Source organism: Telmatherina bonti (genome assembly GCF_933228915.1).
Source record: "Telmatherina bonti genome assembly, chromosome: 8".
NCBI classification, from domain to species: Eukaryota; Metazoa; Chordata; class Actinopteri; order Atheriniformes; family Telmatherinidae; genus Telmatherina; species Telmatherina bonti.
The window spans coordinates 17,754,472-17,766,931 of record NC_136626.1 but is presented as its reverse complement, the minus strand read 5'-3'; the positions used below and the strand labels follow the sequence as shown (position 1 = coordinate 17,766,931).

Genomic DNA, 12,460 nt, shown 5'->3' with positions numbered 1-12,460 from the left:
GACTGTGACACAACCATGCAACCTACTGATTAATACATAACTTATGTCTATTGATTTAGGTTATGTATTGATCTACTGATTTAGATTAAGTTTACTTTGTGATAGTTGACTGTCATGCCTCACCTATCTTCTACAAAGCCATGGCCTTTTGGAGATTTGCAAAAACACAAAATGAGTCAACCACAAGCTTTCAGTTTTAACTGCTGCAAATATATCAAGTCTACAAGGAAATATTTCTTCTCTTTTGTCTCCTTTCTCTTTAATTGAAAGAGAGAATCCTGTTGCATGTCAATGAAGTGAGCTAAACATGCTTGACATGTGTTGGTGTGTGGGTAGAGGAAAATAAATGGGAATCAACTCTATTGTGGTGTCAGCAAAGATCTGTGTGTAATCTGCAGAAGATGCATGCTATAGACCACACGGTTTTTTATCTGCAAGGCCCCTAATTGCAAGTGGTGGTGAGGAACACATGTGAGGAAGAGAGAACGGGTGTCAGATGTCAGCAGTGTGCAGGACATATGGTTCCTACAAGATGGATTTTCTAAACTGGAAATGACACCAGGAATCAGCTTTGCTACAATGTTACTATGTGAACTGTGTCATACTGCACAATAACTTTTTTATTTAGGTATACCATAACCTTGTAAACAGGGGACAAAAATGGCCACAAATGCAAAAGAAAACAGCTAACCAATATGTTTATCTCTACTTCTATAACAATTCAATGTAAGCGCTCAAAAACAGAAAGGAAAAAACGCCAAAAAACAGAAAAATTGTGGCTAATAGTTAAAACTTTATTAAAATCAAAACCTATTTGTGACCTAGCATATTATTTCTAAATAAAAGGGCTTACGACCTTCAACTCTGCTATTGTGTTGTGCCTCTTCTCATCAGAAATGTAACACTCATTCACATACACACTTATGCCTACACAACCCTTTCCATTCAAATCCCTGCTGCACTTCACGTCATGTTCCTCTTTATGCACTTGTCCTTCTCCTGTGTTCACAGCAAATAAATGCTTTACTTTGTTCAGAATCCCCCCCAAGTACCCTGAACATAACTCAGTGCCTGTTGTGTACAAAAGGTGAAAAAGTAGTTATAGATTCATCTGTATACTTGGATATGTACCTGCATTTTTATGTTTGTTCTTTATGACAGGAGCATGTATTTTAATAGTTGTGGAGACTGAGATGCACAAGAAGTTATAGGTTTAGGATGAAACCAGATTCTCAAAAATTATTTGACTTATTTTTAGCTGAAGATGACCGAAAAGGATAAATTTACTACAACACATCTATATTTTACATTAATTTGCAATATCATAATAACTGTTAAATGTGAAAGTTTAAACTGGTCCATAACTTAGCAGTAGAACAGATGTTCACATAAAGCCTGTTGTATCTGTGTGTTGCAACACACTTACAGGAGAAGCAGAAAATAAGCTGTATAATATCATTGGTCATCTTTGTGTTGTATTCCATCAGAGACACTGTTTTTGCTGGTCCATTGGATGTGTCTGTCTGAACTGGTGATTTAGCATTGACTTGTACCATGGGGAATGACTTAACAACTGTGTGCAGAGTGATTGAAAGAGAGGGATGACACTGAATATCATGCAAATCACTTGCAGATTACCTGCAATGGCAATATTGTAAATCGGTCTGAGAGTTGCTCAGAGCAGCATTAAGCCGCAAAAACAGACATCATGTATATAATGATTCATATATTGTATTTATAAACTTAAGATTAGTTGTTTCTAGGGATATTAAGTTGTTCCTATTCGGCGTCAATCAGCAAAACAAAAGGTTATTTGAAAAAAAGGTACCACCAATCTTTTCCACAATAAACTCAGCTTTTGTTAGTGCATCATGGGTCAGAGTGCTGAACTGACGCCACGGTGTCTGGTTAGTGTTAAAAGTTTAACTGGAGATTTTTGATGTATGATTTCACTCAAAAGACCAGGCGCTACTCTCTATTTCAAAATACCTTCCAGTGACGCCTTGCAGAAGCACAAGTGGGGGAACAGCTGGGAAACATACTCGTATGTTGATTCAATCACAAATGACCCCCTCCTTTATTTAAAACACATTGAGCCTAAATGGGGAAATAGAATTATGAAAAGTTACTCTACTACAATCAAGTTAAAAAAAAAAAAGTCATGGATATTTTATGACACAACATTCCAATAAATATCATCATCATAATAATTCAACTTCAAATGAAAAAAACTGAGAATTTCTCTTGAATCAGTTTTTGGTTTAGCCTGATATTATGTGCAAAACTTTGAATAAAATGTCGGCGACATCGCCACCTTATCTGATGATAATGTTACAGTGGCAGAGGAGGTCAGCTGATCCAATAATAAAAACAGTTACAACTTTGATGAGCTCTGAAACACCACCATTTGTGTGAATGAATCTCTTTCTGCAAACAAAGAATCTTTAATCCATGCCCCAAATGAGGAAGACAACACCATCACAAGTGAGGTCACGACTGTCATTAAAGAGGACCTGAAGCCCAAATACACTTCACCACCAATCCCACAGAACTACCTTCACAGATCTATTACACTTTGTCCAAGGTTCAAATCCCTGCCTCAACTAGACTTTGCCCTACGCCTGATTACATACAGCGATGTTAGTTCACTGTGTGACAATGTCAGGCAAACCCTTCAGGCTCTGGAAGAGAAAATGAGCATGATGGCTTATTATGACTGAGGCTGTGACAGAGGCTTACCAGGAAGAAGATCATATGGAAGAAATGTTGAGAGAAACATAGAAACTAATTCTGTAAATTAGTGGATATAAAAAAAAAAAATAAAAAAAAAATGAACAATAAAAAATCTAAGATTTCACAGATTACATTCTAATTTCTTTTTTTAAACATTGTATGTGAGTGTTATAATCCAGTTCAAACCTAATTAGTGTATTCTTGATGTTAATTAGTCTGAAGTGTCACATATTTTTCTTTCTTTTCTGAATCAAAGAGACGGTAAAGTTTTTGCAGTATCACATAAGATATCTATTATCAAACGTTTTACCAAACAGAACAAATGTTTTACACATCCAGAATTGCAATGTGCACACTGTGAAGAGATTTCAAAAGTCTAAATACTGTAAGTTTGTTGTTATAGTTCCTTGAATTAATGGATATAGAATAGATTTTACAATAACAAATAATTGTGGAGTGAGAAAAAAATCTGGACGAGAAACAAAATGCACTGAAAAAAAATCAATTTAACAATGAAATCGAAGGATCTTGAATTATGATCAAATCAAACTGTTAGGCACCTAAGATGGCACGCCCCTAGCAAACAGCCACCATACCTACTTTTCGATTTCCTTTTTAGGCTGTGAAATGAATATTAAACTGGGGCAGAAAATTTAAAAAAGAAAAAGACATGCCTGTACCTATAATCTATCAGCCAATTAAGTGGAATCAATCACTTTGGCTGTCTGGCTACACTACACAATCACTTTAAACATTGCTTAAGAACACATTACAATCACGGTGTGATTATTTCAACATCTATGTTTAAAACCCTCAGGACTCATATAGCTCATATAGCAAAGCCCACACACAGTAGGACGCACTCTGAACTTGCAGATTTCAAAGGATCTGGACATTTCCAAGGTTACCGTGTGCGATGTGGGCCGGTCTGATCATTGCTGTGTTTTCTTTGAGAGTTTAATCTTAGTTCCAATGGAGATAAACCCAAAACAGTAGAAATGAAAACACAAGTAAGATCTTTAACCAGAGCTTCTCTTCAACACCTGTCCTGCTGAAAGGTTCAGCCAATTTAGCTTTCATAGCTAAAATGTTAAATGTTATGAACAGTGCTGCTCCAACTAAAGTGAGGGTTAGCAATGGAAGGAAAAAGTCTCCGTGGAGAAATCCTTCACTAACAAAAAGAAATGACAAAAAAAAAGTGTTAAAAACCAGGCAAAGATGGATGAATAAAGCATGATAAGTTAAGTGACATCTAATTTACAACTGTGGAACACAAATAAATGTCATGAGTCACGTTTCTGTCATAGCTGTGGGGTTTTGTTCAGCAAGCAGCCTCCTTTAGCTCACATGGGGTTTCCTAATTGTTCCGTTTCACCGGTGAACATCACCACTGTCTCCGGTCTCTGCTTTTCTGCCAGATTATCGACAGCATTGTGTATGTTGAGGTCAGTGTTTCTTTCGTGCTCCCGTCTGCTGTCTAGCTGCCGACCAAGTTGTGTCCCTAAATTACTCTCTCCTTGTCTTGCCCACGATGGACCCCCTCCACAATTTTGTTAAATCTACTCTTTTTTAAATGCTGACCCTTTTGTATAGCTGAATTTCTGGATCCTCAGAGATACTTTTTACAGAAAGTCCCATTTCCCTTACAGTATTATAAAAAACTGGAATAATGACTTATACACTACAATCGACAGGCTAACAAACCCCCCTCTGCCTGTAATAATGTTGCTAAATTCTTCACATACAGAAATCCAAAATATTAGTCAAGCAGTTAATTTATCAACAGTAAGTTCAGGATTTGTACTGTGTCCAAGAAAACCACATTAAACGCCAAAACACTGTGGTTTCTCATATCACCTGAACTCCTCCTCTTTGTGTTTGGACATTTTGACCACAGGTTTTTTTCAGAAAGGTCTGAAAAGGTCATGGAGTCAAATCTGTTACAGATTGTGAACTTGTCTTTAAGTTAGACTGCAGTTATGTCCCACATGTCTGGAATAAACTCCCAGAAATCCTCAGAACAGCTGAGACACTCATTTTTATTTAAATCAAGGTTTAAGACTCACCTGCTCTCAGATGTATCTGAATATTGTTCATTTTTAAAAGTCCAAATCTGCATTGTTTATTTTAAGCTTGAATTTTTTTAATTGATCATGCTTCAGCTACTGTAATGTTATTTAATTTTTCTTTCCTTTTGTAAATTATGCTTTTTATTTTCTGCAACGTGATGTTTTAATTTCTCTGTAAAGCATTTTGATAAACTCTGTCGTTGAGTTGTGCCACAAATACAAATAAGCTAGTCTTATTTGGCCTTACAGCCAATGGCCAGATTTGACTTATGTTTGTATGTTGGTCCTGCTGCTCACCTCTTTTTCTGTCATCCTCCAGGCCTGGCGAGTTGGTGCATGGGTAGATCTCCTCGTCCTGGTTTGTAGTTTGTCCAAGTGGGAAACTAACAGGTCGAGAGTTGGTCACTGAGCTGGATGGTCGAGAACTGGCACAATTCTGTAAAAAAAAATTTAAAAAAAAAAAAAAAAAATGGTACTATCATGTGGTAGAGTGAGAGGGGTCATTATTCAGCATTGGGATTTGGACTCCTAATAAATTTTGGATAACAATGTCTTAAATTGTTTTCTCTGACTAATTACAATAGTATTACATATTAAAGATGTCACGGGTTGTTTTGGACTGCTGTGATGCCATACCCATGACTTTATGTTTAAGCCTTCAGCATCCGATGTATGAATTCCCTTCATGGAGCTCCTCGCTTCACATATGCATAAACATCCATACAAACCAAAGTAAATGCACAAAGGAACACAAAAGTAAATAAGACAAACACATGCACAGTAACATATCACAATAAATTCTTCCAGCACGGCACTTCTAGCAACAAAACCATAGGCCATTTATTTAAAGTTTCTAGTTTTTAATCAAGCTTTAATAAAGTCTAGGAAAATGCAGCCAGACAGGCTCCTACATGTAGCTTTCAATATCTTGTCAAAACTTGAATTAAGATCAAAAAAACTAATCCGCTTCCAATTTATATCTATATTTCAGTCGTGTCAGGGGTATGAAGTACTGAGAAGGGGGGTGTTTTTTATTTGGGACCTGCAACTGACAGCTTTATTTCACAAAGCAATCTGGCTGTGTGTGTACAAGAGGAAGGTCAGGGTAGGTCAGGAGGTGTGCAGTATCAAAAAGGCCAGCAACACGGCTTAAAGTCGCCATAGTTGTGTGTAGGTGTGTAGGTGTGTCTGTGTGTGTATGTACAAAAATAAACATAAGCCCTGGCAATGGTGAAAAAAAAAAGTTTGGCATGAGGCCTTTGCCTGTTTGGAGAGCTACAAAAAGACAAAGGTCTAAAATAGGTTAATAGTGGTGTGGAAATAAAGAAGAGAATGTGATTAGGTTTGGTGGAACTTTTGGAAAATGCATATTGCATTACTTGTGTTAGAAATGTAAAAGTGTGAATGTAGGCATGTATTTTTTGTCTGTGTAAATTTTAGTAAACAGTTTTCACAAGATATGTTTATTATGTGTTTATTATGCTTATCAAAAAATTCTTAAATTTACTTTTTTACAACAATAAAATACTTAAAAAAGAACTTTAAACTCTTAAATTAAAGTTGCAGTAAATATTTTGATTGGCACATAATTTAAAACATAAATCCTTTTATCTCCAGCAAGTGCAATTTGTCTTCAAATGACCCCATATGTTATAACAATGCCTAATCGTCGCTACCTCTCACCCAGAAACGCACAATACCCAATCCTGTGTTTTACAACAAGAGGATATATAGGGGCATGTGCGGTCATCTAAAGCTAAATGTCTCATATCTAACCAGAGGACAGGTAGATACAGTATTTCAAGCAGGATTTATGGCACAAAACAACATTAGCTAAAAACCGTCAAGCAGCAGTGATGGCTAGAAACCTATTCTGGTAGCGGAACCCGCTGAGATTGGAAAATTGCCACCACAAGAGGGGAAAAGAAGCAGTAAAAATGACGCTAGATGGGGGTCTCCACTGATAACATGAGCAGCCAATATATCAGACTGTATCTGGTGGCAAAGCCCATCTGCACCCCCCACACAGACACATGAACACATTAACTTATTTATTTATCTATTTTATTTCTTCCCATCTTCAGTGTCCATCTCTGGATTGGGGGGGGTCAAAGGGGAGAAGAAGCTGTATGCTGAATTTTAAATATCAATCTCCTGTTCAGAAATAGCTTCATGGGTTAGATTTTTTTCAAGTACATATGTGTAATTTAACGTGCAGAGGGAATGGCAGAAAAAAAAAAAATTGGTCACTAACTGGTCATTAAGCGTGACACACCAACCTGACAAGAAACATTTTGTATGTCTGCATGTGATTGAAGATGCATGTACACGACAGCCTGGGCAACAAAGGGTGGAATGATGAGTGGGTGTTTGTCATGGTGATAAGGTTCATAATTGCATGTGTGTGTGTTAGGCTGTGTTTGTGTGTGCTTGACTTCTAAATGCTATTAAATTGTGTTTCGTAGGCTCTAATCCTCCTATACACACACACAAATACTGCACACAAACACACAAACTTGCAGCCTCTCACAGTTTCAGGCAAACAGCAGCGTCCAACAAGGTATAAATACTGGCCTGACACTTTAATGTCAGGGGACGGCTTGTCCTGGATTAGAAACTTGTAACCCACTGCAGAGCTTGACATTGCTGGGATGAAGGTGCTGCAATGGGGAGAGCAAGAAGGGGGGGGGGGGACTATTATGGAGGGCCCATGTTTGATGTATAAGGGCATCTAACACAGACTGTCGACTAGTCAGAGGCTATCAGATGCGAGTGCTGATGTGAGTGCTGCTTTGTGGCTCGCTTTCATTGGCACTGCTGAAGCAGTGAATTTCTTTTCCCCATGAGAATCAGATATATGTGGCAAATTGAGGTGGTCACATGAGTGTTTTCCGACACACATACACACACTCGCAGGCAATTTGAAGTACTACGTACTGAAAAATTAAGCGCTTTTCTCCTCTCTTTGATCCTGTTGACTGTGCTCCGAACCTGGAAGAAAAGAAGAAAAAGAGAAAAGTGTATGTGTAAGAGAAGTCAGCGACAGTGCTCATAGTAAACTGAATAAAAATCTACTTCACAGCAAATGTCTGTTTCCTTATGAAAAAAGAGAATAAACTGCAGAAGAGATAGAACATGATTTGAGGGTTAGATGCAGATGCTGACACACAGTGACTGGTGTAGTGTATCTGTGTGAAGGAGCGTTCCAGTATGTCCCAGTGGCTAATGGGACTTGAAAGTGACACATAGAGCTGGCAAACTAAAAAGACGACTTCAGGCTATCATCTGTCAACAGAGTACCGGGACCAACAAATGGAGCTATTGGAGGACAAGGAACCGCCCTAGCAGAACAGATTACATTTTTACACTTGAGATGAAACAGTTTAGCTTGTATCTTTTATTTAACACCTAGAAAACCAGGGAGAAGTCATTAATGTAAGAGATAAAAGATACTGTACACACAATATCAGCAAACATTGATTTGCAATTAATATATAAAAACTTACTTGAATCTTTTAGGATTTGTACTTTCAGAATTATGAATTCATTCTGAAATAAAAATCCAATCCAATATCATACTTACAGAAACATGGTAATTTGGCCAATTTGTAATTATATTCAATTGAGTCCTTTTTTTATATTATTCTACTGATCAAACACTTAAAGGGATTTTTTTTTTAATATTGTTAATAAGTTTAAAAAAACATCTTAAAAATATACCCTTCTACACACACACACACACACACACACACACACACACATATATATATATATATATATATATATATATATATATATATATATATATATATATATATACATGCATAAAGAATAAAAGTAAATAAAGAATAAGGTAAAATATTCAAACAGACAGAAAAATAAATACCTTCCTGCGATAACTGCAAGCAGACTGAAGTCTTCCACAATAGGCTTCTTGCACTTACAAGCTCAGTATATGTGCATGCGAGTGCATTTTACATGTGTATATTGTCTGCCATAAACTGTAATTTGTAGCAGCTGGGCACTCATCACTACAGGCCCGGCCCAGCCCACAACGTTACTGAATATGCATTATAGCTTATGGCTTTATTAAGTCAAGCAGTGTTATGAATTATGACACCACATCGAACACACACATTCTCAGAGATGGCATGTGTATACAGTGGACAGTTTGCATACACACAACTGTTGAAGGGGTAAATAATGAAGAAGGTCCAAGCTGTTTGACAGAATCAACAGTATCAGAACTGTGGTTCCTAAACACTCATTATTTCTGATATCTTTTAGGCCTTCAAAAAGGTACAGATGTTCTGTAAGATGAACATTGTACAACAACATTTAAAAGGGAAAGAAGTCTCTGGGATTTCACCAATATCAAACACAGCAGGCATGCTAAGGCAATTACATGACACAACTTAATTAATCACTTGACAATGAGGGGAAGGGCATTGTTTTAGATGATCGTTATGTGTTTAAGGGGTTTTGCGCTCACTCAAGGTTTCAAAATGATGCAAAGCATGGATCCCCATGTAAATAGCCGCAAAGCGATTACCATATAAAAGCAGAGCACCCGACAACACCTGCCGACATCCTTGGAGTTGATGGAAATAAAAGGTCATCAAAGCGTAGGATTACAAGGTGACCACCAAGGAAAAACTAATTGCAATGAATAATGGGAAGCTACTGTCAGGTAATTAGCTATTAAAGCATTGCATTTTAAGTGTAATCACAGCAGATACAATCTATTCTGTATACCACATTTTGTAATTATGCAGCCTGTAAACCAGCCTTATGAATGGAGTATGTTCTCACTTTAAGGCACCAGTTAATTCACCACCTGTCTTTTGCATATCAAAGTGAAATTTTTCCCCCTTCGATTATTACAGCAAAGTAACTACTAGCAAAGTTCTTAGTCTGTTTTAAATACCTTGCACACACTATATCACTATGATACAGATCAAAACATAAACTCTGTTTCTTTCAAATCTATTGTGGCAAACTGGAGAACAGCTTCAAAATGTCACAAAACATCATATCCTGTCCACTGGAAACTTTCTGTCACTAGAAATATTTTCATGCCAGTGATGTGTGCAGTATGATTAATTCACACTGCTTTGCAAACATAGTCAACGGATGCCAGCATTTATTTAAATATTTAAGGTAAATGCGATTGTTACCAAACACTAAAGGATGGTTATTTTAAACAACAAAAATCAGAGAAGAGGTCTTTTTCTCACTTCGCATTGCCACAATGACTAGCAACGAGTAAAAGAAATAATGAAAAAATTATTTCCATTTCAGGTAAGGTGAATACTGATGTCAACTGTTCTCTTTCACTATTGAGATCAAGTATTGAGATCAAGATGCAAAACAGCAAACGATAGTGACAGGCAAAAGAAGAAACGTTCCTACAGGTGATGAAAATTCAGAAAGAAAATGTATAGATGTGAGTAATGGAAATATTATTGGTATTTTTTTTTTCTTTATCTCAACAAAGAAGTCTGATCCCTTTAAAAATCGGGACATGAACACAAGCTGCTCACAAACTAAGAAGACCTCAAGGTCAAGGACAACTTGAGTGTAAGGATATTAATTCCCAAGCACTAAAAAAGCCACTTAAGTAAGAATGCAGTGTTGATTTATTTTACAGTGTGAAGGGTCAGCCTTCCCTGGCTCTGTATTGTCTGTGCACTGCTTGTGACTCAGGGACAGCTTTTCATGCTCTAGAGAAAAATTAACCCCTTGACTCCTGATGTTGCAAATTTTCAACAAAACAATTTCCTTTTTTTTTTAAATCAAACTAATTATTGTATTTATTTGTATTTTCAATCCATATTTACCTCATGTATTTATCTTTAATTATTTATCTTTATTTAAAATTGGTTATGAATCTATTCAACAATAAACTGCACTTTATTTAATACCTACAGTTTTGTTTTGTTTTGGTTTTTTTTGTTCTTTTTGTTTTTTCCCAGATTGTTTCCTGTATTTATTTTTCATATATAATTGCAAAAGAAGTCAGGCATTGATGGGGTTCAATTAAGAAAATAATTAAATAAATAAAGAGAAAATGTGAAAATAAATTAAAGATTAGAAATGCAAATATTCCCTTTGAAATATGTGCTCTTAGATGGACAGGTGGATGTAAAGGATAGAGAAGCGAGGTGTCACTGTAAAGTTGCCTATTGACCTCATCTATTCAGTCAATGCAACAAATTAAGTAAATTAAAAGGCGTGGTATGTCTATATTGAATCAGAACTTTAGTCAACAGAGATTCATTGCCTCCACAGAGAACATGATGGCTTATTAGATTTGCTTGCACTCCTGCAGTGGCATTATATTTCCATGTGAGTTGCAGTCATGACTTATCCGGTATTTTACTGTACTGTAACCCAAGTCCTCTTTGTGTTTAGAGTTAGAATTCAGGGTGTCTAAAATTGAGAAATTGACCAGAGTTTTAGATTTAAAAAACAAAAGGTGCACAGATCCAGCAACACTTATGCAAAGTTTAAGATGTCCTCATCTACATAGACTAACAGCTACATTTGACCAAGAGTGATTTTTATGACTATAAGTCTCATCTATTAAATTGCATCCCTCTGTCTCACTCATCTGCTCTCTAACCCCACACAGCTACGTTGTATTTAAATGGTAATAACACAACGTATCAATGATATGTTCTCATACCTTCATTGCATATTGTTTGTGGCATATTGGTCTCCTTTTTTGTCCTACTATGGTTATTGCTTGCGGCTCTGTAAAGTCCTGGCCAGCTGCTTTGTCAGGATGCTAAATGGAGGGCCGTGAGTTTAAAAACTTAAAGAGGCAGTGAAATATTAGCCAATGTGGGTGAGGAATGAGTGGCTGAGAACCGCAGCGTGTCAGTGTTAAATGGTTGGACTCGGATGCATATAAGTTAGTCCAAGCATGAAGGGCAGTGGGACGCTTGCGTGGAAACGATGTCCCCTCCCATCCCTCTACTCATCCACAGACACACATTCACACATAAACACACTCTGTCACACCCCACCCACACAGCTTTTAAGCAAGGAGCCCATCAGAAACTTGTCATTTCTCTCATTCACTCAGACAGCCTTGAGACACAATGCAGACTTACCTCTGTGTTGTACACCCCATATATCAGAAAGATGAACAGGCCCTGCAAACACAGACAAAGAAAGAGTGAAAGAAAGAGAGAAGGAGAAAGGAGAAGAGGACAAAGTTGTTAATGTTGTTTTCTCTCTTATATTTTTGTGTGTGTCAGGGGGTAATGTGGTAAAAATGTACAGGTAAAGCTAATCCAAACCAAGTAAAGCTGGAAAAGACTGTACTAAAATGTTATGAAAGAAAGGGGACAACTTCTCCAAACTGGGCCATCTCTGAAGACTCAGTTTGCATTTTTACATATACAATACCATTGTTCCCCATTCCAGGAACCATCAAAACTTCAAACCCAAGGTTTAAAAAGGCTTTATTGAAGCAGAACAAGTGCTTTATTGAACAAGTCCTGTGCTTAGTTTATGTTCTCAGACACATTACAACACATATATAGGCTCAAGTTCCAACTAACACATATGCAAGCACACATCCTACCTATTGAATTACATATGCAACAGACAAACTGACTTAAATGAGCACATAAAGACAGCAAAAATAT

At 36.9% G+C, this 12,460-nt stretch overlaps 1 protein-coding gene across 1 annotated transcript in view; it reads right to left on the bottom strand.

Annotated features, from left to right (window-relative positions):
• The window catches only part of LOC306759855 (adhesion G protein-coupled receptor D2), a gene marked incomplete at its 3' end in the record, with an annotated part of 87,813 nt that overhangs the window by 35,820 nt on the left and 39,533 nt on the right, over window positions 1-12,460 (bottom strand). Inside the window, exons 20-22 of the mRNA XM_079245602.1 lie at window positions 11,921-11,962; window positions 7,740-7,793; window positions 5,100-5,238 (exon numbers count right to left, since the gene is read on the bottom strand). Coding sequence (XP_079101728.1) covers window positions 5,100-5,238; window positions 7,740-7,793; window positions 11,921-11,962 — 235 coding nt within the window. The remainder of the gene's footprint in view (window positions 1-5,099; window positions 5,239-7,739; window positions 7,794-11,920; window positions 11,963-12,460) is intronic.